Below are 24,233 nucleotides of genomic sequence, written 5' to 3' on the forward strand. Positions count from 1 at the left end.
ACATGGGCACTGCAATACTTTGCTCTGTCCAGGAGGATACCATCGAAAGAAGAAAGGAGGAGCCAGACCAGGACCAGCGACACCCACCGGGCCCAACCGCCGTGCAAGTGAGTATAATAAAAGGTGTTTTTCTTTTGGGTGGATTGAGGGCTTATACACAATATATTAGAATTCTATAGATCATGGGTGAAAGATAGTGTCCATATCTCATAGTGGGCAAACCTGGTGAAAGGTTCCCTTTAAAGTAAAATAACAGTTGCATTTATTCTATGGGTGAAAGAAATGTGTAGATACCAAATTTGTTTTTTGTAAGTTTTAGTACAAATGCCAACAAACTCATTTTTTACGGAAAAAGTCGTTTTTGGGTGACAGCGTCCCAAAAGCCACAACTTTTTGTTTCAATTAACAAAGCCATCTTAGGGCATGTTTTTTAAGGGAAGGGTTTAATTTGGTAATGTTACTATATTAGCGTAAATACAACTTATTGAATTTCTTTTTTAATTTTTATTTACAGGGGAGGGTCAATTAAAAAAAAAAAAAACAGCCATTTTTAATACAGTGAATAATTTAAAAGCCATATTTTTTTTAAGGGGGATTTTTGTATTTTCTTTTAGAAACTTAAACATTTCTTATATGTATTATTGCCACCCTAGGGACTAGAAGCAGCAATCTTCTGATTGTTTATATAAAGCTTTGATATACATAGCATTAAAAAACATTATGACCTGTCGAAGAAACATTGCCAAGCAAAATATTGGGCTACATCTCTGGCATGACATATTAGTCACAGGCTAATGGCAGACCAGAGGACCTTTGCAGATCCTTGCAATTGTGTTGAGTGGAATGAGGGGTGACCTGACATGTATAGGGTTAAATGAAAAGACATCAACTTTATTGGGCTCTGATCATTGCTCAATACTGCTTAGTGGCACCCCAGGCATCGGTACTTGACACCACAAAGAACGGCATTGGTCTGCAGAAGTGTTGCTGTAAAAAGGTGAAACATTAGAAGTTCTATTAATGGGTGCTGCAAGTACACATTAGGGTGGCTGAATTTTGTGGGTGCTGTGGGTAGGATCCATGAGACGCATGTCTGTTTTGTGAGACATAAAGCTCATAAATTCAACTGAATTAAAACTTCAACTATAAAGTATCTCTGCATCATATGGAAGCATGCAGGTCCCCACAGCTCTGTAGTATGGCATCATAAGAACAAATCCTCGTGACGTTGTTACCACCAAAACAATTTTATTTGAATATGTTGAAGTGTCTGTGGAAACTTTGTATATATGGGTTCTCAGGTCACCATGTTGGACTCGTCTAAGAGGGCTTCTTAGTGCTGAAGGGCACTCTTTGTTGTTAACATCAGAAAATGGATCTGAAGTGATCAAGATTTCCTCTCTATGCCAAATAAAATCTGAAAGATATGTTCGCTCTGATGCTGTCTTAGATATTCAAAGAACTGCCCTAGGTCCATATGGTAATCGTTCCTCAGTCCATATTCTCCATGTGCCTCAAAGATCAGCTCTTCAAACGAATGGAAAAGTCTTAGCGCATCCATAGAATCAGTGACATGGACGCTCTCTGTGTGCTTACACGAGATATGTTTCCAGTTAGGGTAGCGGATGTCCCTCCAGAACTCCTCACATTGCTCCTTATCCCCCTCTACACATATCACACCCGGCTTCCCTGTCAAGCAGAAACCTGTCAAGTTAAGTCGCTTAGCACAGTCCAAGATCTTTTTCTTCAATTCCTGCCGGTATATGTGGTGGCTATAGATCCACATGCGATGGAAAGTCATAGAAACGTTTTTCGTATCTGCTTCATTTCCATTGGTGTTCTTGGATATTTCCACATAGGAGGAGAGATTGTCTGTCAGCCACTGGATAGCATTTGTGATGCACAGATCCCCACGATCCAGTGAACTTATATAGGTTGCTAGACATTTATTCAGATTGTTGTGCTGCAGCTTGTCCAAAGCACTGGACCGGACAAACAGCTGAGGCTCCCCTGTAGGGTAACTATGGGGAAGATACACATGGAGCTCTGCTTTATCCTGGTAAAACCCAAGAAAAAGACAAAATCAGCGTATACGGTACCTTGTAGTAAGTAAATAAATAGCAATAGTGCATGTAAATAAATAAATAACATCGGGTACTTGGTTAACACCATTTTGATCAAAAAAAAGCAATGAAGCCTTCCCACCGGGACAAGGTGTACCAAATCGGGATGATCTTATCTTTAGTAATTTTCCTGTTAAAACATATTAGAACTCTTTTATATTACATAAGTTTAAACTTATTATCTCTATATATTACAGAATCATTTTATCTCAATGTGCATCTGTATTAAAGGGGTTATCCAGTCTCAGAAGAAAAGACTGCAGACCACTAAACTGTGAATGCGTGCAATGCCCACACTGTCGCGATTCCCCTGTATTCCCCATATATAAATATATACACACACACAGTACGGACCAAAAGTTTGGACACATCTTCTCATTTAAAGACTTTTCATGACTATGAAAATTGGACATTCATACTGAAGGCATCAAAACTATGAATTAACACATGTGGAATTATATACTTAACAAAACAGTGTGAAACAACTGAAATTATGTCTTATATTCTAGGTTATTCAAAGTAGCCACCTTTTGCTTTGATGACTGCTTTGCACACTCTTGGCATTCTCTTGATGAGCTTCAAGAGGTAGTCACCGGGAATGGTCTTCCAACATTCTTGAATGAGTTCCCAGAGATGCTTAGCACTTGTTGGCCCTTTTGCCTTCACTCTGCGGTCCAGCTCACCCCAAACCATCTCGATTGGGTTCAGGTCTGGTGACTGTGGAGGCCAGGTCATCTAGCGTAGCACCCCATCACTCTCCTTCTTGGTCAAATAACCCTTACACAGCCTGGAGGTGAGTTTGGGGTCATTGTCCTGCTGAAAAATAAATGATGGTCCAACTAAACGCAAACCGGATGGAATAGCATGCCACTGAAAGATGCTGTGGTAGCCATGATGGTTCAGTATGGCTTCAATTTGCAATAAATCCCCAACAGTGTCACCAGCAAAGCACCCCCACACCATAACACCTCCTCCATGCTTCACGGTGGGAACCAGGCATGTAGAGTCCATCCGTTCACCTTTTCTGCGTCGCACAAAGACACGGTGGTTGGAACCAAAGATCTCAAATTTGGACTCAACAGACCAAAGCACAGATTTCCACTGGTCTAATGTCCATTCCTTGTGTCCTTTAGCCCAAACAAGTCTCTTCTGCTTGTTGCCTGTCCTTAGCAGTGGTTTCCTAGCAGCTATTTTACCATGAAGGCCTGCTGCACAAAGTCTCCTCTTAACAGCTGTTGTAGAGATGTGTCTGCTGCTAGAACTCTGTGTGGCATTGATCTGGTCTCTAATCTGAGCTGCTGTTAACCTGCGATTTCTGAGGCTGATGACTCGGATAAACTTATCCTCAGAAGCAGAGGTGACTCTTGGTTTTCCTTTCCTGGGGCGGTCCTCATGTGAGCCAGTTTCTTTGTAGCGCTTGATGGTTTTTGCCACTGCACTTGGGGACACTTTCAAAGTTTTCCCAATCATTTGGACTAACTGACCTTCATTTCGTAAAGTAATGATGGGCACTCGTTTTTCTTTACTTAGAATTTGTATTATGGCAAGAAAAAAGCAGCTAACAGTCTATTCAGTAGGACTATCAGCTGTGTATCCACCAGACTTCTGCACAACACAACTGATGGTCCCAACCCCATTTATAAGGCAAGAAATCCCACTTATTAAACCTGACAGGGCACACCTGTGAAGTGAAAACCATTTGATTACCTCTTGAAGCTCATCAAGAGAATGCCAAGAGTGTGCAAAGCAGTCATCAAAGCAAAAGGTGGCTACTTTGAAGAACCTAGAATATAAGACATATTTTCAGTTGTTTCACACTTTTTTGTTAAGTATATAATTCCACATGTGTTAATTCATAGTTTTGATGCCTTCAGTGTGAATTTACAATTTTCATAGTCATGAAAATACAGAAAAATCTTTAAAATGAGAAGGTGTGTCCAAACTTTTGGTCTGTACTGTAATATATATATATATATATATATATATATATATATATATATATATATATATATATATATATATATATATATATATATATATATATATATATTTTCAGCCCATTTTTTTTAAGCTAAAAGTGCCCCTCTCGGCTTATACTCGAGTCATTGTCCCAGGAAGTCGGCGGGGGAGCGGCAGGATTGGCGGCTGTCACATCATACTCACCTGCTCCCGGCGCGGTCTGTGCTTCTCAGATGGTCTCTGGCGCCCGCAGCTCTTCCTGTGTTCAGCGGTCACGTGGTACTGCTCATTAAAATAATGAATATGGACGTGACTCCACTCCCATAGGCGTGGAGATCATATTCATTACTTTAATGAGCGGTACCATGTGACCGCTGAACACAGGAACAGGCTGCCGGCTCCAGGGACCATCTGAGAAGCAACGACTGCACCAGGATGGGTGAGTATGACGGGGGAGGGTGAGCCATGCAATATTCACCTGTCCCCGTTCCACCGCCGGGCTCTGTCTTCCGCATCCACTGGCTGTGATGTTCAGGTCAGGAGAGATGACGTGGTTAGTGTGTGCCCTCTGCCTGAACAGTCACTGCAGAGATCCGGAAGACACAGAGCGCGGCACCTGGTGGAACGGGGACAGGTGAATATCGCAAGTGCTGGGACCTGAGACAGCGGCGACTCCGGCACCTAGCCCCCATAGCGCGCCAATGTCCCCGCCTGCTCAGGACACCGGCACCAGACCCCCAGTGACGAGAGGTGAGTATGTCATTTTTTTTTTTAATCGCAGCAACAGCATATGGGACATATTATTCTATGGAGCATCTTATGGGGCCATCAACCTTTATGGAGCAGCATTATATGGGGCATAATATTCTATGGAGCATCTTATGGGGCCATCAACCTTTGTGCAGCATTATATGGGACATAGTATTCTATGGAGCATCTTATGGGGCCATCAACCTTTGTGCAGCATTATATGGGGCATAATATTCTATGGAGCATCTTATGGGTCCATCAACCTTTGTGCAGCGTTATATGGGGCATAATATTCTATGGAGCATTTTATGGGGCCATCAACCTTTGTGCAGCATTATATGGGGCATAATATTCTATGGAGCAACTTACGGGGCCATCAACTTTTGTGCAGCATTATATGGGGCATAATATTCTATGGAGCATCTTATGGGGTCATCATTCACCTTTTATGCAGCATTATATGGGGCGTATTTTGTATGGAGCATCTTATGGGGCCTATCATGAACTAAATGGAGCATTATATGAGGCTCCTGATTCAATATGGGTATTCAAAAACACTTAACCTACTGATGTCTCAATTAATTTTACTTTTATTAGTATCTATTTTTATTTTTGAAATGTACCAGTAGCTTCTGCATTTCCCACCCTAGGCTTATACTCGAGTTAATGTTTTCCCAGTTTTTTGTGACAAAATTAGGGGTCTCGGCTTATACTTGGGTCGGCTTATACTCGAGTATATACAGTAAATTATATACATTTATTTGCATTTTGCAGTGAGAAATAAGTATTTGATCCTCTACCAACCATTACGAGTTCTGGCTCCTACAGACCAGTTAGACGCTCCTAATCAACTTGTTACCTGCATTAAAGACAGCTGTCGTACATAGTCACCTTTATAAAAGACTCCTGTCCACAGACTCAATTAATCAGTCAGACTCTAACCTCTACAACATGGGCAAGATGAAAGAGCTTTCTAAGGATGTTAGGGACAAGATCATAGACCTGCACAAAGCTGGAATGGGCTACAAAACCATAAGTAAGACGTTGGGTGAGACGGAGACAACTGAAGGAGACAACTGTTGGTGCAATAGTAAGAAAATGGAAGAAATGCAAAATGACTGTCAAGCGACATCGATCTGGGGCACCATGCAAAATCTCACCTTGTGGGGTATCCTTGATCATGAGGAAGGTGAGAGATCAGCCTAAAACTACACGGGGGAGAACTTGTTAATGATCTCAAGGCACCTGGGACTACAGTCATCAAAAAAACACATTATGCCGTAAGGGTTTAAAATCCTGCAGTACCCGCAAGGTTCCCCTGCTCAAGAAGGCACATGCACAGGCCCATCTGAAGTTTGCCAATGAACACCTGGATGATTCTGTGAGTGATTGGGAGAAGGTGCTGTGGTCAGATGAGACAAAAATTGATCTCTTTGGCATTAACTCAACTTGCCGTGTCCGGAGGAAGAGAAATACTGCCCATGACTCAAAGAACACCATCCCCACTGTCAAACATGGAGGTGGAAACATTATGTTTTGGGGGTGTTTCTCTGCTAAGAGCACAGGACTACTTCACCGCATCAATGGGAGAATGGATGGAGCCATGTACCATAAAATTCTGAGTGACAACCTCCTTCCCTCCACCAGGACATTAAAAATGGTTTGCGGCTGGGTCTTCCAGCAAGACAATGACCCAAAACATACAGCCAAGGCAACAAAGGAGTCACTCAAAAAGAAGCACATTAAGGTCAAGGAGTGGCCTAGCCAGTCTCCAGACCTTAATCCAATGGAAAACTTATGGAGGGAGTTGAAGCTCCGAGTTGCCAAGCGCCAGCTTCAAAATCTTAATGATTTAGAGACGATCTGCAAAGAGGAGTGGACCAAAATTCCTCCTGACATATGCGCAAACCACATCATCAACTATGAAAAACTTCTGACTGCTGTGCTTGCCAACAAGGGTTTTGCCACGAAGTATTAAGTCTTGTTTGCCAGAGGAATCAAATACTTATTTCTCACTGCAAAATGCAAATACATTTCTATAATTTATTATGTTGAGGGCAGAGCAAAGTACTGCAGTGCGCAGGCGCCGGGAAAGGTCAGAGAGGCCCAGCACCTGCGCTCTTCAGTACTTTAATCTGCCCTCAACATCGCATGCTTACTCAATTGCCAGTCTGCCGTCACACAGTGACTGCAGACTTTTCTTCTGAGATTGTACAATCCCTTTCAGAAGTACTTTGAGTGCAATGGAGGCCCGATTAGTACCTCACAGTTTATGACACTAATATTGACAGCCAAATATCTGTCAGCCCCACAGACACTGACTGGAGGGGCAGGGCACTTGCAATGTGGCAGAATCTAACTGGTCCGCACAGAGCTCAGCCTTCAACCCCATCAAACACCTTTAGGATAAACTAGAATGGAAATTGCAAGCCAGACTGTTGTGAAATTGGATTCTGGGCTCCCCCGGTGGCCACTTGTGGAATTGTACTTGTGTGCATCATCCCCTCTGTTCACCTGCTCCTATCAGGATGTGGGAGTCGCTATATAACCTTGCTCCTCTGTCAGTTTCATGCCGGTCAACAATGTAATCAGAAGCCTTTCTGTGCATGTTCCTGCTACTAGACAACTCCCAGCTAAGTTGGACTTTTGTCCTTGTGTGTTTTTGCATTTTGTTCCTGTTCACAGCTGCTGTTTCGTTACTGTGTCTGGAAAGCTCTTGTGAGCGGAAATTGCCACTCTGGTGTTATGAGTTAATGCTAGAGTCTTAAAGTAATTTCTGGATGGTGTTTTGATAGGGTTTTCTGCTGACCATGAAAGTGCCCTTTCTGTCTTCTTGCTATCTAGTAAGCGGACCTCGATTTTTGCTAAACCTATTTTCATACTACGTTTGTCATTTCATCTAAAATCACCGCCAATATATGTGGGGGCCTCTGTCTGCCTTTTGGGAAAATTTCTCTAGAGGTGAGCCAGGACTGTCTTTTCCTCTGCTAGGATTAGGTAGTTCTCCGGCTGGCGCTGGGCATCTAGGGATAAAAAAACATAGGCATGCTACCCGGCCACTTCTAGTTGTGCGGCAGGTTTAGTTCATGGTCAGTATAGTTTCCATCTTCCAAGAGCTAGTTCTCATATATGCTGGGCTATGTTCTCTCGCCATTGAGAATCATGACAGTTTGACCGGCCCAAAAAAAAAAAAGGGTTAAATTACTGGCTGAGAAAGGAGAGAAAAAAGAAGTCTGCTACAATTTTTTTTTTTTTTTTTTTTTTTCCCTCTAGTTCTGAGTGTGCTCTTAATTGAATCACTTGCTAGTCTGCCTATACTGCAGCCTTCCTCTCTTTCTCTCCTTCTAATCCTTGAATGGCTCTGTGTTCACCTGTTTCAAATGGATCTTCAGAGTGTAGCTACAGGTTTGAATAATCTCGCCACAAAGGTACAAAATTTGCAAGATTTTGTTGTTCATGCACCCATGTCTGAGCCTAGAATTCCTTTGCCTGAATTCTTCTCGGGGAATAGATCTCACTTTCAAAATTTTAAAAATAATTGCAAATTGTTTTTGTCCCTGAAGTCTCGCTCTGCCGGAGACCCTGCACAGCAGGTCAGGATTGTAATTTCCTTGCTCCGGGGCGACCCTCAAGACTGGGCTTTTGCATTGGCACCAGGGGATCCTGCGTTGCTCAATGTGGATGCGTTTTTTCTGGCCTTGGGGTTGCTTTATGAGGAACCTCATTTAGAGCTTCAGGCGGAAAAGGCCTTGATGTCCTTGTCTCAGGGGCAAGATGAAGCTGAAATATACTGCCAAAAATTCCGCAAATGGTCTGTGCTTACTCAGTGGAATGAGTGCGCCCTGGCGGCGATTTTCAGAGAAGGTCTCTCTGATGCCATTAAGGATGTTATGGTGGGGTTCCCTGTGCCTGCGAGTCTGAATGAGTCCATGACGATGGCTATTCAGATCGATAGGCGTCTGCGGGAGCGCAAACCTGTTCACCATTTGGCGGTGTCTACTGAGAAAACGCCAGAAAATATGCAATGTGATAGAATTCTGTCCAGAAGCGAGCGGCAGAATTTTAGACGAAAAAATGGGTTGTGCTTCTATTGTGGTGATTCAACTCATGTTATATCAGCATGCTTTAAGCGTACTAAGAAGCCTGACAAGTCTGTTTCAATTAGCACTTTACAGTCTAAGTTTATTCTATCTGTGACCCTGATTTGTTCTTTGTCATCTATTACCGCGGACGCCTATGTCGACTCTGGCGCTGCTTTGAGTCTTATGGATTGGTCCTTTGCCAAACGCTGTGGGTATGATTTGGAGCCATTGGAGGCTCCGATACCTCTGAAAGGGATTGACTCCACCCCATTGGCTAGTAATAAACCACAATACTGGACACAAGTGACTATGCGTGTTAATCCGGATCACCAGGAGGTTATTCGCTTTCTGGTGCTGTATAATCTACATGATGTTTTGGTGCTGGGATTGCCATGGCTGCAATCTCATAACCCAGTCCTCGACTGGAGAGCTATGTCTGTGTTAAGCTGGGGATGTAAAGGAACTCATGGGGACGTACCTTTGGTTTCCATTTCATCATCTATTCCCTCTGAGATTCCTGAATTCTTATCTGACTTTCGTGACGTTTTTGAAGAACCCAAGGTTGGTTCACTACCTCCGCACCGGGAGTGCGATTGTGCCATAGACTTGATCCCGGGTAGTAAACACCCTAAGGGTCGTTTATTTAATCTGTCTGTGCCTGAACACGCGGCTATGCGAGAATATATAAAGGAGTCCTTGGAAAAGGGACATATTCGTCCTTCGTCATCTCCCTTAGGAGCCGGTTTTTTCTTTGTGTCTAAGAAAGACGGCTCTTTGAGGCCGTGTATTGATTATCGACTTTTGAATAAAATCACGGTTAAATATCAATATCCGTTACCACTGCTTACTGATTTGTTTGCTCGTATAAAGGGGGCCAAGTGGTTCTCTAAGATTGATCTCCGTGGGGCGTATAATTTGGTGCGAATCAAGCAGGGGGATGAGTGGAAAACCGCATTTAATACGCCCGAGGGCCATTTTGAGTATTTGGTGATGCCTTTTGGTCTTTCAAATGCCCCTTCAGTCTTCCAGTCCTTTATGCATGACATTTTCCGCGATTATTTGGATAAATTTATGATTGTGTATCTGGATGATATTCTGATTTTTTCGGATGACTGGGACTCTCATGTCCAGCAGGTCAGGAGGGTTTTTCAGGTTTTGCGGTCTAATTCCTTGTGTGTGAAGGGTTCTAAGTGTGTTTTTGGGGTTCAAAAGATTTCCTTTTTGGGATACATTTTTTCCCCCTCTTCCATCGAGATGGATCCTGTCAAGGTTCAGGCTATTGGTGATTGGACGCAACCCTCTTCTCTTAAGAGTCTTCAGAAATTTTTGGGCTTTGCTAACTTTTATCGTCGATTTATTGCTGGTTTTTCTGATGTTGTAAAACCATTGACTGATTTGACTAAGAAGGGTGCTGATGTTGCTGATTGGTCCCCTGATGCTGTGGAGGCCTTTCGGGAGCTCAAGCGCCGCTTTTCTTCCGCCCCAGTGTTGCGTCAGCCTGATGTTGCTCTTCCTTTTCAGGTTGAGGTCGACGCTTCTGAAATCGGAGCTGGGGCGGTGTTGTCGCAGAGAAGTTCCGACTGCTCCGTGATGAGACCTTGTGCTTTTTTTTCCCGTAAATTTTCGCCCGCCGAGCGGAATTATGATATTGGGAATCGGGAGCTTTTGGCCATGAAGTGGGCTTTTGAGGAGTGGCGTCACTGGCTTGAGGGGGCCAGACATCAGGTGGTGGTATTGACTGACCACAAAAATTTAATTTACCTTGAGTCTGCCAGGCGCCTGAATCCTAGACAGGCGCGCTGGTCGTTGTTTTTCTCTCGGTTTAATTTTGTGGTGTCTTACCTACCGGGTTCTAAGAATGTTAAGGCGGATGCCCTTTCTAGGAGTTTTGAGCCTGACTCCCCTGGTAATTCTGAGCCCACAGGTATCCTTAAAGATGGAGTGATATTGTCTGCCGTTTCTCCAGACCTGCGGCGGGCCTTGCAGGAGTTTCAGGCGGATAGACCTGATCGTTGCCCACCTGGTAGACTGTTTGTTCCTGATGATTGGACCAGTAGAGTCATCTCTGAGGTTCATTCTTCTGCGTTGGCAGGTCATCCTGGAATCTTTGGTACCAGGGATTTGGTGGCAAGGTCCTTCTGGTGGCCTTCCCTGTCACGAGATGTGCGAGGCTTTGTGCAGTCTTGTGACGTTTGTGCTCGGGCCAAGCCTTGTTGTTCTCGGGCTAGTGGATTGTTGTTACCCTTGCCTATCCCGAAGAGGCCTTGGACGCACATCTCGATGGATTTTATTTCGGATCTGCCTGTTTCTCATAAGATGTCTGTCATCTGGGTGGTGTGTGACCGTTTCTCTAAGATGGTCCATCTGGTTCCCTTGCCTAAGTTGCCTTCTTCTTCCGAGTTGGTTCCTCTGTTTTTTCAAAATGTTGTTCGTTTGCATGGTATTCCGGAGAATATCGTTTCTGACAGAGGGACCCAATTCGTGTCTAGATTTTGGCGGGCATTCTGTGCTAGGATGGGCATAGATTTGTCTTTTTCGTCTGCTTTCCATCCTCAGACTAATGGCCAGACCGAGCGGACTAATCAGACCTTGGAGACATATTTGAGGTGTTTTGTGTCTGCGGATCAGGATGATTGGGTTGCTTTTTTGCCTTTGGCGGAGTTCGCCCTCAATAATCGGGCCAGCTCTGCCACCTTGGTGTCCCCGTTTTTCTGTAATTCGGGGTTTCATCCTCGATTTTCCTCCGGTCAAGTGGAATCTTCGGATTGTCCTGGAGTGGATGCTGTGGTGGAGAGGTTGCATCAGATTTGGGGGCAGGTGGTGGACAATTTGAAGTTGTCCCAGGAGAAGACTCAGCTTTTTGCCAACCGCCGTCGTCGTGTTGGTCCTCGGCTTTGTGTTGGGGACTTGGTGTGGTTGTCTTCTCGTTTTGTCCCTATGAGGGTTTCTTCTCCTAAGTTTAAGCCTCGGTTCATCGGCCCGTACAAGATATTGGAGATTCTTAACCCTGTGTCCTTCCGTTTGGACCTCCCTGCATCCTTTTCGATTCATAATGTTTTTCATCGGTCATTGTTGCGCAGGTATGAGGTACCAGCTGTGCCTTCCGTTGAGCCTCCTGCTCCGGTGTTGGTTGAGGGTGAGTTGGAGTATGTTGTGGAAAAGATCTTGGACTCTCGTGTTTCCAGACGGAAACTCCAGTATCTGGTCAAATGGAAGGGATACGGTCAGCAGGATAATTCTTGGGTCACTGCCTCTGATGTTCATGCCTCCGATCTTGTCCGTGCCTTTCATAGGGCTCATCCTGATCGCCCTGGTGGTTCTGGTGAGGGTTCGGTGCCCCCTCCTTGAGGGGGGGGTACTGTTGTGAAATTGGATTCTGGGCTCCCCCGGTGGCCACTTGTGGAATTGTACTTGTGTGCATCATCCCCTCTGTTCACCTGCTCCTATCAGGATGTGGGAGTCGCTATATAACCTTGCTCCTCTGTCAGTTTCATGCCGGTCAACAATGTAATCAGAAGCCTTTCTGTGCATGTTCCTGCTACTAGACAACTCCCAGCTAAGTTGGACTTTTGTCCTTGTGTGTTTTTGCATTTTGTTCCTGTTCACAGCTGCTGTTTCGTTACTGTGTCTGGAAAGCTCTTGTGAGCGGAAATTGCCACTCTGGTGTTATGAGTTAATGCTAGAGTCTTAAAGTAATTTCTGGATGGTGTTTTGATAGGGTTTTCTGCTGACCATGAAAGTGCCCTTTCTGTCTTCTTGCTATCTAGTAAGCGGACCTCGATTTTTGCTAAACCTATTTTCATACTACGTTTGTCATTTCATCTAAAATCACCGCCAATATATGTGGGGGCCTCTGTCTGCCTTTTGGGAAAATTTCTCTAGAGGTGAGCCAGGACTGTCTTTTCCTCTGCTAGGATTAGGTAGTTCTCCGGCTGGCGCTGGGCATCTAGGGATAAAAAAACATAGGCATGCTACCCGGCCACTTCTAGTTGTGCGGCAGGTTTAGTTCATGGTCAGTATAGTTTCCATCTTCCAAGAGCTAGTTCTCATATATGCTGGGCTATGTTCTCTCGCCATTGAGAATCATGACACCAGACCCTCTCGTCCAGTATTAATGTCTGATCTTATAATTGCTCTTCTAGGTGAATGGGCAAAAATTCTGACATAAGCACTCCAAAGTCTTATAGGAAACTTTCCCAGAAAAGCGGAGTGGCTATAGGTGTAAAAAGGGGAAAATGTTCATATTAATGCCCGTGGATTTAGGATGAGAGGTCATAAAAGCTCCAGGAGGTGGAATGTGTCGTTTTTTTCCATGTAATGGCCATGTATAGAAATGACACATGCTATAAATTAATCATATGATTTTTAAATCTCAGCCAGCTTCACATGTCAAACTTTGCACACCCAAAATCAACAGCCTCATATACACTGGATTGAGTGTATACATAGTAGTGTAATATATAGTAGTGATGTCACGGTTTCCACCAACCGTGCTACCTGGCGGGGTTGGTTCACAGGCGCCTATTGATCCATGCATTTAGCAGGCAGGTACATTGACGTGTCTAACATATTCATTATTACTACAGCCAATGATGGTACAAAATCTAGTTTTCTGATACACAGTCACAAAAACACACCTCTTAATTTAGTGGACTTCACTCTAATTATTTTTTATGTTACATATGAGATGGCAGTACTAATAGATGTGTGCCGTAGTGTTACCAGCAGCCACCACGATGGCAACAGTAACCATTGAGCTCAATGCCAGCAATATCTGTCCATATGCTTTGAGCTCCCCCTGGTGGTGGCTGCAGGCTGTGCAGTGGGAAGCAAAAGGCCTCATGAAAGCTATAACATAAAATAACATTTTGGGATTTTCTACGGCACAGCCCTCAGTGGAAGCATTCCTAATTTTTCCTATGGATGTCAGTGCAAATCCAGGCCCAGCAACAGATAAATACATGTACATACATACACTTCTTACCATCACTTCCTCCGTTTTAACAAAAACAGAAAACTGAATATTTGGTGGCGGGGATTCGTTTGTGCCTTCTAAATACTGTCTCAAAATGGAAAGTGAAGTCACGCCATTGATGACAAGGTCCTCCTTGCTAGGAAACATTGAGAAGAGCATTTCCATCTCCAAGAGCTGAAGTTGGAGGCATTCTCGCACGCTTGTACACATCCCAATACTGCAGAATGGCACCGACAGCACCTGAACAAAGCAAAGAGGGTAGAACACAACAAATTACAGAGGGTTGTGTGATCGCACCCATAGGTGGATTATAATGGGGGATTATAATAAATCTGGGCTCCAGGGGGCCCATGGCTACATCGCCCTCATTAGAATTTCGTGTGCGCCACTTATTGTCGGACAGGGAGCTTTCTTATTGCTCAGATGCCGACACTACCAAATTCCAGAGCGGTAGCATAGGAGCTCCCGTCACCTTTCCCGGGACACACAGGAGGCCCAATGATGTCATCAGCCAACCACAAGAAGCCATGGAGCCGCAGAGAAGCAGTAAATAACACAATAAAATAAATTAAATGGGGGTGGGAAAGAGGAAACTATAATGAACTGAGGGTGAGGCATGGGAGAGGGAACAAGACAATGAATTGGGGGAAAGAGTACAGGGGATAGTTAATTTATATATTTATTGGGAGGGGAAAGTGGCTAATTTTAGTTGTCAGGCTGGCAGGGCTCACTAGCCCTTTGGACCTTTGGCATTCGGACTGATTTTCCCCCAGGGTCATGCTCAATAAGTATTGTTGTGGAATCTTTTCCTCTATTGTGATGGCATGCCCAGCAAAGGTGATGCTTATATCAATGGTTGTCTATTGAGACATTTCCCTTATACTTACCGTATATAACCTCTCTTCTATTTTGATCCTTTTTTCATGCAAATATATTTTTTATGATGAGGTTTATTTTTATGGGATGACTGATATTTTTATTTTAGTGTAGACACTCTGTCACCATTGATAGTTTTGCATCTTATCACACCTGCATTCAGTCCTGTTTTGGGCGACCTCCCATTGAGCATGTTAGACTGGTCTGCACCACTGATACTATCTAAGTGTAGGTTTATTTTCCCCTTGCTTACTTTGTTGTGTGGTCAAAGTTCACGCCATACAGCCCTGTTACCTTGGCTGTCTTCTGACAATCTATACCAGGGGTAAACTAAATGATACACAAACAACATTACAATAAGTAGCCGGGGTTTATCACAATATACAAACTATTATGATTTGATTGTTAACCTTTGACAAGAATGTATTGATTGTCTTATTTGTGATGTGACTCCTGCTTGTTTATCCATCTATTAAGAAGTGGTACTTTGTCTATTGTTCAGTCACCCCTTATCAGGTGCCAAAATCATTATATCATATTCTACCTTTTGGTCTGTGGGGTGGTACCCCCTTCTTTTGGGCATTCTTGCTTTTTAAATGTTTTTATAATGCTTTGATTGTTCTGCATACTCTAATAAACTTTGTATTCTTCGTACTTAACTATTTTTCTGGTGATCCTCACAATAGCATGTCTTTTCTATGTTTGCGTGTATGTAATAACAGAGGTCGCTGTGAATAACAAAATTAACAAGAATACACTATGTAAGAGGCAGCACTGTACATAACAGCAGAGGAAGCTATATAATAAGGGACGGCACCATATATAACTAAAGAGGATAGAATGTAATAAGGGATGGTGTGATACATAATAAAAGAGGAAACTAACTAAGGATGGTGTTAAACAGAATTAGTGAGTACACTACATACTAAGGGACTGTATTAGACATAAGCGAGTACACTATATACTAAAGGACTGTGTTAGACATAATAAGCGATAATAATGTCTTAGGAACAGGGGGAGGTTGACTAAGTCCATTATAAGTCCACCTTCCTCCGATTCCAATCCCCGACACCCCTCGTCCACCTTCCCCAGCATCCCATTTTTGTCCTCTCCCCAACCCCATCATTGCCCATTCCACCACCTCCATCATTTCCTCCTCCCCCACCACCCCCATTATTGCCTTTTCCACCACCACCATCATTGCATTCTCCCCCACCACCATCAATGCATTCTCCCCCACCACTCCATCATTGTTCTTTCCACCACCTTATCATTGCTTTTTCCGCCACCACCCTATCATTGCCCTTTCCACCACCTCCATCATTGCTTTCTCCCCTACTACCCCATCATTGCCCTCTCCTCCATCTACACACACACAGCACCATTCACCTCTCTGCACATTCCCCCCAGTGCTACGCATGCACGCACACACACCACCACTCATCTCTACACACAACACACATACATACAACAAAACACACACACACACAGCACCTCTCAGCATGCTCTCCCGCAGCTGAAGCCTCACCGTCACCAGCAGCTTTCTCTCTAGCACAGCCAGAGACAGGAAGTGTGGACCAGAAGCAGGACAGATCCCTGCAGCTCCGTTCCGCTATTTTCTCTTGTAGGCAGCGGAGGTGCAGGGATCACTCCCTGCCCGCCGCACATGTGGGCAATCTGGCCAGGGGTCCCCCGAGGTCAGATAAACAGGCCAGATTGCCATCATTATTAGCCACCCTGCAGGGGCCCCCCTCCACCTCTGGGCCCCGATGCAGCCGGACAAGCTGCACATGCGGTATGTCCCCCCATGTCAGGGGGTCTCCAAACGCGACATGGAGCCCGCCATTGATTCCAGCTAATTTTATGTTCAAAAAGTCAAACAGTACTCCCTCCCTTCTGAGCCCTGTCATGCGCCCAAACAGTTTATTTCCCCCATATATAGGGTATTGGCGTACTCAGGAGAAATTGCACAACACATTTTGTGGTCCATTTTCTCCTGATGCCCTTGTGAAAATAAAAAAAGTTTGGTTCCAAAGTAAATTGTTTGTGAAAAAAGTAAAATGTTCATTTTTTCCTTCCACATTGCTTTAGTTCTCATGAAGCACCTGAAGGGTTAATAACCTTCTTGAATGCAGTTTTTCGCACCTTGAGGGGTTCAGTTTTTAGAATGGTGTCACTTTTGGGTATTTTCTGTTATATTGATCCCCCAAACTCACTTCAAATGTGATGTGGTCCCTAAAAAACTGGTTTTGTAAATTTTGTTGGAAAAATGAGAAATCACTGGTCGACTTTTAACCCTTATTATAACGTCCTAACAAAAAAAAAATGTTTCGCAAATTGTGCTGATGTAAAGTAGACATGTGGGAAATGTAATTTATTAACTATTTTTGCCAAATTTCCATTTTTTTCATAAACACAAGTCATATCAAAGAAATGTTACCACTAACATGAAGTACAATAAGTCACAAAAACAGTCTCAGAGTCAGTGGGATATGTCGAAGCATCCCAGAGTTATTACGTCATAAAGTGACAGTGATCAGAATTGTAAAAATTGGCTTGGTCATTAAGTACAAAATTGGCTCTGTCACTAAGGGGTTAATATGCTTGGATACAGCACTCTGAACAGCCAGCTTCTTTAGCAATGACTTTTTGTGGCTTAGGCCCCTTTCACACATCAGTCTTTTGCCGTCAGTCTCAATCCGGCGAATTATGAAAAAAAAACGAATCCGGCGAATGTTGCCGCCGGATCAGTTTTTTTCTCATAGACTCGTATTAGAGACAGATTGCGACGATGGCCTCACGTTTCATCCGTCATTCGCCGTAAGACGGAATCCGGAGACGGATTTTTTTTTTTTTTACTGAGCATGCGCCGATTTTTTTTAGGATCCAATTAGCTGGATCAGTTAGTCGGATCCGGTGAAAAAACGGATATGTCACATCAGTTTTTCACAATCTGCGACAGATCCGTTTTTTTCAACATTCGACGGATTGTGACTGATGGCAAAAAACTGGTGTGAAAGCAGCCTTACCCTCCTTGTGGAATGTGTCAATGACTGCCTTCTGGACATCTGTCAAGTCAGCAGTTTTCCCCATGATTGTGGAGCCTACTGAAACAGACTAAGGGCTGTCCCACACGTCCAGATAATTCCGGTACCGGAATAAATCGGTACCGGAGTTATCCGTGTCCGTGTGCCTGGGAACTCACGGAGGCCATACGTGCGGCACACGTGTGCCGCCCGTATGGCGAGTGGGTACCACACGGAGCGTGTGGTACCCACTCTGCATCATGCTGAAGCCGCGATTCATATGTTCCCTGTAGCAGCGTTTGCTGCAGAGAAAATATGAATAATAGTGTTTAAAATAAAGATCTATGTGTCCGCCGCCCCCCCACCCCCTGTGCGCCCCCCCGCTGGTCAGAAAATACTTACCCGGGTCCCCCGTCGGCTGTCGCTCCTTCCTGGTCTGGCCGCGGCTTCTAGTGTATGCGGTCACGTGGGCCCGATCATTTACAGTCATGAATATGTGGCTCCACCTCCCATAGGGGCGGAGCCGACTATTCATGACTGTAAATGATCGGGCCCACGTGACCGCATACAGTAAGCCGCGGCCAGACCAGGAAGGAGCGACAGCCGACGGGGTCCAGGGTAAGTATTTTCTGACCAGCGGGGGGGCGCACAGGGGGTGGGAGGGCGGCGGACACATAGATCTTTATTTTAAACACTATTATTCATATTTTCTCTGCAGCAAACGCTGCTACAGGGAACATATGAATCGCGGCTTCAGCACCATGTGGGGGGGACAGCGCTTACTGTAGCGCTGTCTCCTGCATGCACACGGACCCCAGACGGAGAATGTCCGTGTGAGGTCCGTGTTTTACACGGACCCATTGACTCTATTGGGTCCGTGTAATACGTGCGCTCCCACGAACACTGACATGTCTCCGTGTTTGGCACACGGAGACACGGTCCGCAAAAAAATCAATGACATCTGAACAGGTGCATTGATTTTTATGGGTCTACGTGTGTCAGTGTCTCCGGTACGTGAGGAAACTGTCACCTCACGTACCGGAGCCACTGACGTGTGAAACCGGCCTAAGGGACCATTTTAAACGCTTAGGAAGCCTTTGCAGGTGTTTTTTGTTAATTATTCTAATTTATTGAGATAATGACTTTTGGGGTTTCATTGGCTGTAAGCCATAATCATCAACATTAGCAGAAATAAACACTTAAAATAGATCACTCTGTTTGTAATGACTCTATATAATATATGAGTTTCACCTTTTGTATTGAAAAATTAACTTTTTGATGATATTCTAATTTTGTGAGAAGCACCTGTATGTGCTGTATAGAATGTAGGAGCATCTCAGTCACTGCCAATCCAAAACAGGATGATGAAGCCCAATTCTCCACAGGACGGCTACCTAACATTACTGACGTAGAAAAGGGAATATCCCAACTTCTGCTGAATCAGTTGGGCTAGAGCTCCACATCTGCCGCCCTATAACACCTGATAGGAAAGTAGCCGTGCACGCTGTGCTCTTTTTATTTTACAATGATGGATCTGGGGTGGCTGGTGTCTTTACTATGAACAGAGACCATAACACAGGTGTGATCTGAGAATTAGTCTAGAGATCTGCTCTTATCGCTACATGAAACAATAAAACCCCCACACATAAGGTGGAGTGGGAAAACAAGAAGAGAATGAAAAAATGTAACAAAATAGTATTTTTTATTAAATTGTTTAAAACCACAATGTAAACAAGCAGAGACAGAAATGCCGAAACAGGGGAACACCAAGCAAAGGAGGATAGGGTGCACTAAGTGTGGAAGGGGGTAAAGAAAAGTACAATGACTTCCCCTAACAAAATAGTCAAACACCATATATCCATGTAAATCCACTGGAAAAACATATGTAATGGTGGCAGGCAAATCTAATGACACTCACATGGGAGGTTGACAAAGGCATAATATCCCTCCTGATATCATAGATAAGAAAAGACTGCATCAGAGGTAAGTGTATACACAAATGCAATATTATCAACTGAATGCAGGGGTCATCAGATAAATAGAATGAGATAATCACCTGTATGATAAAGGTTTGCCACCCAGGGTCTGCAACCCAAGGCCTGTCACCCAAGGTCTGCCACTCAGGGTCTGCCACCCAAGGTCTGCTACCCAGGGTCTGCTACCCAGGGTCTGCCACCCAAGGTCTGCCATTCAGGGTCTGCCACCCAAGGTCTGCCACTCAGGGTCTGCCACCCAAGGTCTGCCGCCCAGGGTCTGCCACCCAAGTCCTGTCACCCAAGGTCTGCCACCCAGGGTCTGCTATCCAGGGTCTGCCACCCAAGGTCTGCTCTGGTGTCCCCTCACCACTGGGGGTTTTGTTGTTTCATTTTGAATTAAGTGCCTTCAATTATACAGGACATTTTTTGATTTTCTTATCTCTACATGACAAGTATCACTGAGACTCCGGGAGTGGAAACTTTCCTGGTGTTGCATGCTAAAACAAATTTTTGAAAACAAATGTAAGATTGGGGTCACACGGCCATAGCGTAGCTGCGCTTGTATAATCACCGCAGACCCCAACTAATGACCCAGACTCCGATCCCCATAGTCGAGTGCAGCAGTGGTGATAGTCGTACATAAATCTATTGGCCCTCACTGAAACCTGGATCCAGGATTCTGACACTGTCTCCCCTGCTGCCATTTCCCATGGTGGCCTATAATATTCCCATTCCCCGAGACCCACAAACAGACCTGGTGGTGGAGTCGGCATACTCCTCTCCCCACAATGCACCTTCCAGGTCATCCCCCCAGCTCCATCACTCTCATTCCCTTCTTTTGAGGTCCACACCATCAGGCTCTTCCGTGCCCTCTCCCTCAGAGTAGCGGTCATATACCGGCCCCCAGGCTCACCCACCCACTTCCTGGACCATTTCTCTGCCTGGCAGCCGCACTTCATGTCCTCAGAACTACCAACCCTTATCCTGGGAGACTTCAACATCCCCATAAACAGCCCCACTTCTACATCTGCTTCCCAGCTTCTATCACTAACCACTTCGCTCGGCCTCTTGCAGCTCTCAACCTCTGAGACTCACAAGGACGGTAACACCCTTGACCTGGTCTTTGTCCAGCTGTGTTCAATCTCCTACCTAAATAACCCACCGCTTCCCCGCTCTGACCTAAACATTCTCTCCTTCATGCTCACAAATCCTCACCTACCCCAGCACACTCCTACCTACCATACATTCAGAAATCTACATGCCATTAACCCTCATACACTTTCAGACTCCGTACACTCATCACTGTCACCAATCTCCTCTTTTTCCTGTCCTGATCTGGCTGAACATCACTACAATGACACTCTTAGAAGCACCCTGGACCAAGTAGCGCCCCTCACCCTCAGAACCTCCAAACACAGAGTGAAACAGCCCTGACTCACATCGCAAACTCGATTTCTCCAGCGATGCTCTAGGAGTGCTGAACGCTTATGGAGGAAAACTGGCACACCAGAAGACTTCACACACTTCAAATTTATGTTAAGGACCTATAACTCTGCCCTTCACCTCACCAAACAGACCGACTTCACCACCCTGATCTCCTCACTATCCAACAACCCCAAGAAACTTTATGACACCTTTCACTCCCTCCTCAGGCCAAAATCACAAGCCCCTATCACAGACATTTGTGCTGATGACCTGGCCTCCCACTTTATAGAGAAAATAGACAATATCGGTCAGGAAATCCGCTCCCAATCACCAAGTTCAGTGACTCCCATCGCTCCCTACATCTCCCCTGGCTCACTCTCCACATTTGATCCCATCACAGAAGAAGTCTCCAGGCTCCTCTCTTCTTCGCGTCCGACTACATGCACTACCGACCTCATTCCCTCTCATCTCCTCCAGTCTCTCTCCCCAGTCGTCACTACTCACCTAGCTACAATCTTTAATCTCTCCCTCTCCTCAGGCATTTCCCGCCCTCCTTCATACACTCTATCATTACTCCGTTACTAAAGAAACCCACCCTCGACCAATCCTGCACAAATAACTACAGACCAGTCTCCAACCTCCCCTTTATCTCTAAACTCTTGGAGCGCCTGGTCTACTCTCGCCTTACCCGTTACCTCTCCATTCACTCCCTCCTAGACCCTTCACAGTCCGTCTTCCGCCCCCTACACTCGACAGAAACTGCACTCATCAAAGTGACCAATGACCTTCTGACAGCAAAATGTAACGGTGACCACTCTCTGCTCATTCTTCTCGACCTCTCTGCAGCTTTCGACACTGTTGACCACCCTCTCCTACTCTCTAGGCTCCAGTCACTAGGCATCAAGGACACTGCTCTCTCCTGGTTCTCCTCCTATCATTCTGACTGCTCCTTCAGTGTTCTGTTCTCTGGCTCCACTTTGTCTCCTCTTCCTCTCACTGTTGGGGTACCTCAGGGCTCAGTCCTTGGCCCCCTTCTCTTCTCCCTCTACACAGCCCCAATTGGACAGACCATCAGCAGATTTGGCTTTCAGTACCATCTTTATGCTGATGACACAGAACTATACACGTCATCCCCTGACCTTACCCCTGCTGTACTACAGAACGCCACTGACTGTCTATCTGCAGTCTCCAACATCATGTCCGCTCTCTATCTGAAACTCAACCTCTCCAAAACTGAACTTCTTCTGCTCCCGCCGTCTACTAACCTCCTTAAATCTGACATTTCCCTCTCCGTGGATGGCACCATAATAACACCCTGGCAGCAGGCACGCTGTCTGGGTGTTATGTTTGACTCCGATCTCTCCTTCACCTCCCATATACAATCTCTTGCCCGCTTGTGCCACTTACATCTAAAGAACATCTCTAGAATCCGCCCTTTTCTCACCATGGAAACAACAAAAACCCTCACTGTCGCCCTGATTCACTCCCGTCTGGACTACTGCAATGCTCTATTAATTGGCCTCCCCCTTTACTCGACTTTCCCCTCTCCAGTCCATCCTTAATGCAGCAGCCAGGGTTGTCCATCTAGCTAATCGTTACTCGGACGTGTCCGCTCTTCGCCAGTCGTTACACTGGCTACCCATTCATTACAGGATACAATTCAAACTACTTGCTCTCACCCACAAAGCTCTCCACAGTGCGGCACCCCCATACATCTCCTCCCTCATTTCGGTCTATCGGCCTAACAGACCGCTGCGCTCTGCAAATGACTTTCGACTAACCTCTGCACTAATCCGTACCTCCCACTCCCGACTCCAAGACTTCTCCCGTGCTGCGCCAATCTTCTGGAATGCTCTACCCCAAGAAATTAGAACCATCCACAATTTGCATAGTTTTAGGCGCTCCCTCAAAACTCATTTGTTCAGAGCGGCCTATCACGTTCCCTAATCAGTCATTTTATGTTTGTGTGTGTGTGTGTGTAGCCCATTCACTATCTCATCTACCCCACCCCCTGAAGATGGCTGGACCATCATTGTAAATACATCATTGTAAATACACACCTGTGCTTTGTATCTCCCCCACCTCATTGTGGATTGTAAGCTCTCACGAGCAGGGGCGTCTTATTGTGCTTTAATTATTGTATTGTTAACGTTGTTACTTATGACTGTTGTGTTTGAATCTGTTAAACTGTAAAGCGCTGCGGAATATGTTGGCGCTATATAAATAAAGATTATTATTATTATAGCCCCCCGGCCTCTGCAGACCAAACTGAGATACCCGGGGCGGTGTGCGCATAGTGTGCTAGTCTGGCCATGAGCTGCACGGGGGGCTGCGGAGGGCAGTGTGAACACAACCGTACAGGCGAGGGCAGTACACAGAACATCCACTCTGGTTACTTCATTCATTTTCCTTCTAGCTTTGGATCCAGGAGAATTCCCTCTTTCTGTGAGTTCTCTCCTGCCCCCACCATGTGTACCCGGCACCACAGCTGCTTGGTGTGACTGCGGCCTTATTCACACGTGTGCAGGTTCCGCTCCTGACCGGGTATACAAACACTGACGGAAATTCCTGACGTGTCAACAGAAACATTTGTGTGCAGCGAGCGCCCACTTGTGGTAGCTGCATGCAATCACAAACAGCTAAATTTGCGCACTGAATGTCTAGTAAAGTTGGAACCACAGCGCCCCCTGCTGGTAAATTATAAGTACAAGTTTATATCTGCCTATATTTTCTTGCCTACGTTTGAGGACTCAGAGCCGCTTCTCCGGCGCAGAGCGCAGCTCACAATGGCCGTACTGCGGGATGTCAGTATCCGTAACGGAAGTGAGAAGACCAACCTGTGCCACCTCAGCTTCACCCGCCTCCGGTGCCCTGATTGGTCCTTATGAGCCCCGCCTTTTCCTATCCTGGACACGTGGTGGGCGGAGCCAGCGACTGACCGCCTCGGCTGTGGCCGGTGACGTCACCGCCTGGTTTCTCTCCGGCATCCCTGATCTGGCTACGTCATCCGGAGACCGTCACCTTCCCGAGAGGCGTGCAGG

General features: G+C 45.4%; 2 protein-coding genes across 5 annotated transcripts in view; one reads left to right on the forward strand and one right to left on the reverse strand.

Moving 5' to 3' along the window:
• Positions 1–510: 510 nt before the first annotated feature.
• On the reverse strand, positions 511–24,159 carry RWDD2A (RWD domain containing 2A). 4 transcript variants are annotated; one of them, XM_077289809.1, is made up of 3 exons: positions 24,030–24,159; positions 13,899–14,129; positions 511–2,056 (listed from the first exon to the last, which is right to left on the reverse strand). In XM_077289809.1, exons 2-3 carry the CDS (start codon positions 14,097–14,099, stop codon positions 1,388–1,390), a joined length of 870 nt encoding a protein of 289 aa, XP_077145924.1. In that variant the 5' UTR covers positions 14,100–14,129; positions 24,030–24,159; the 3' UTR covers positions 511–1,387. The 4 variants fall into 4 exon arrangements, with proteins under 4 accessions (XP_077145924.1, XP_077145926.1, XP_077145923.1 ...); XM_077289811.1 differs by having other exon boundaries at positions 513–2,056; positions 23,929–24,044; XM_077289808.1 differs by having other exon boundaries at positions 1,244–2,056; positions 23,933–24,030.
• Positions 24,100–24,233, forward strand: part of PGM3 (phosphoglucomutase 3) — a 30,567-nt gene continuing 30,433 nt past the window's right edge. The window contains exon 1 of the mRNA XM_077289806.1: positions 24,100–24,232. The gene's annotated coding sequence lies outside the window, so the exon portion shown is untranslated. The remainder of the gene's footprint in view (position 24,233) is intronic.

The sequence above is a fragment of the Ranitomeya variabilis genome, chromosome 2, assembly GCF_051348905.1.
Source record: "Ranitomeya variabilis isolate aRanVar5 chromosome 2, aRanVar5.hap1, whole genome shotgun sequence".
Taxonomy (NCBI): domain Eukaryota; kingdom Metazoa; phylum Chordata; class Amphibia; order Anura; family Dendrobatidae; genus Ranitomeya; species Ranitomeya variabilis.

Coding starts and splice junctions, on each gene's coding strand:
- RWDD2A (XM_077289809.1), bottom strand. CDS start 14,099: ATGTGTACAAGCGTGCGAGAATGCCTCCAACTTCAGCTCTTGGAGATG. Junction 2,057..13,898: donor TTAAAACGGAGGAAGTGATG/GTAAGAAGTGTA, acceptor GGGTTTTACCAG/GATAAAGCAGAGCTCCATGT.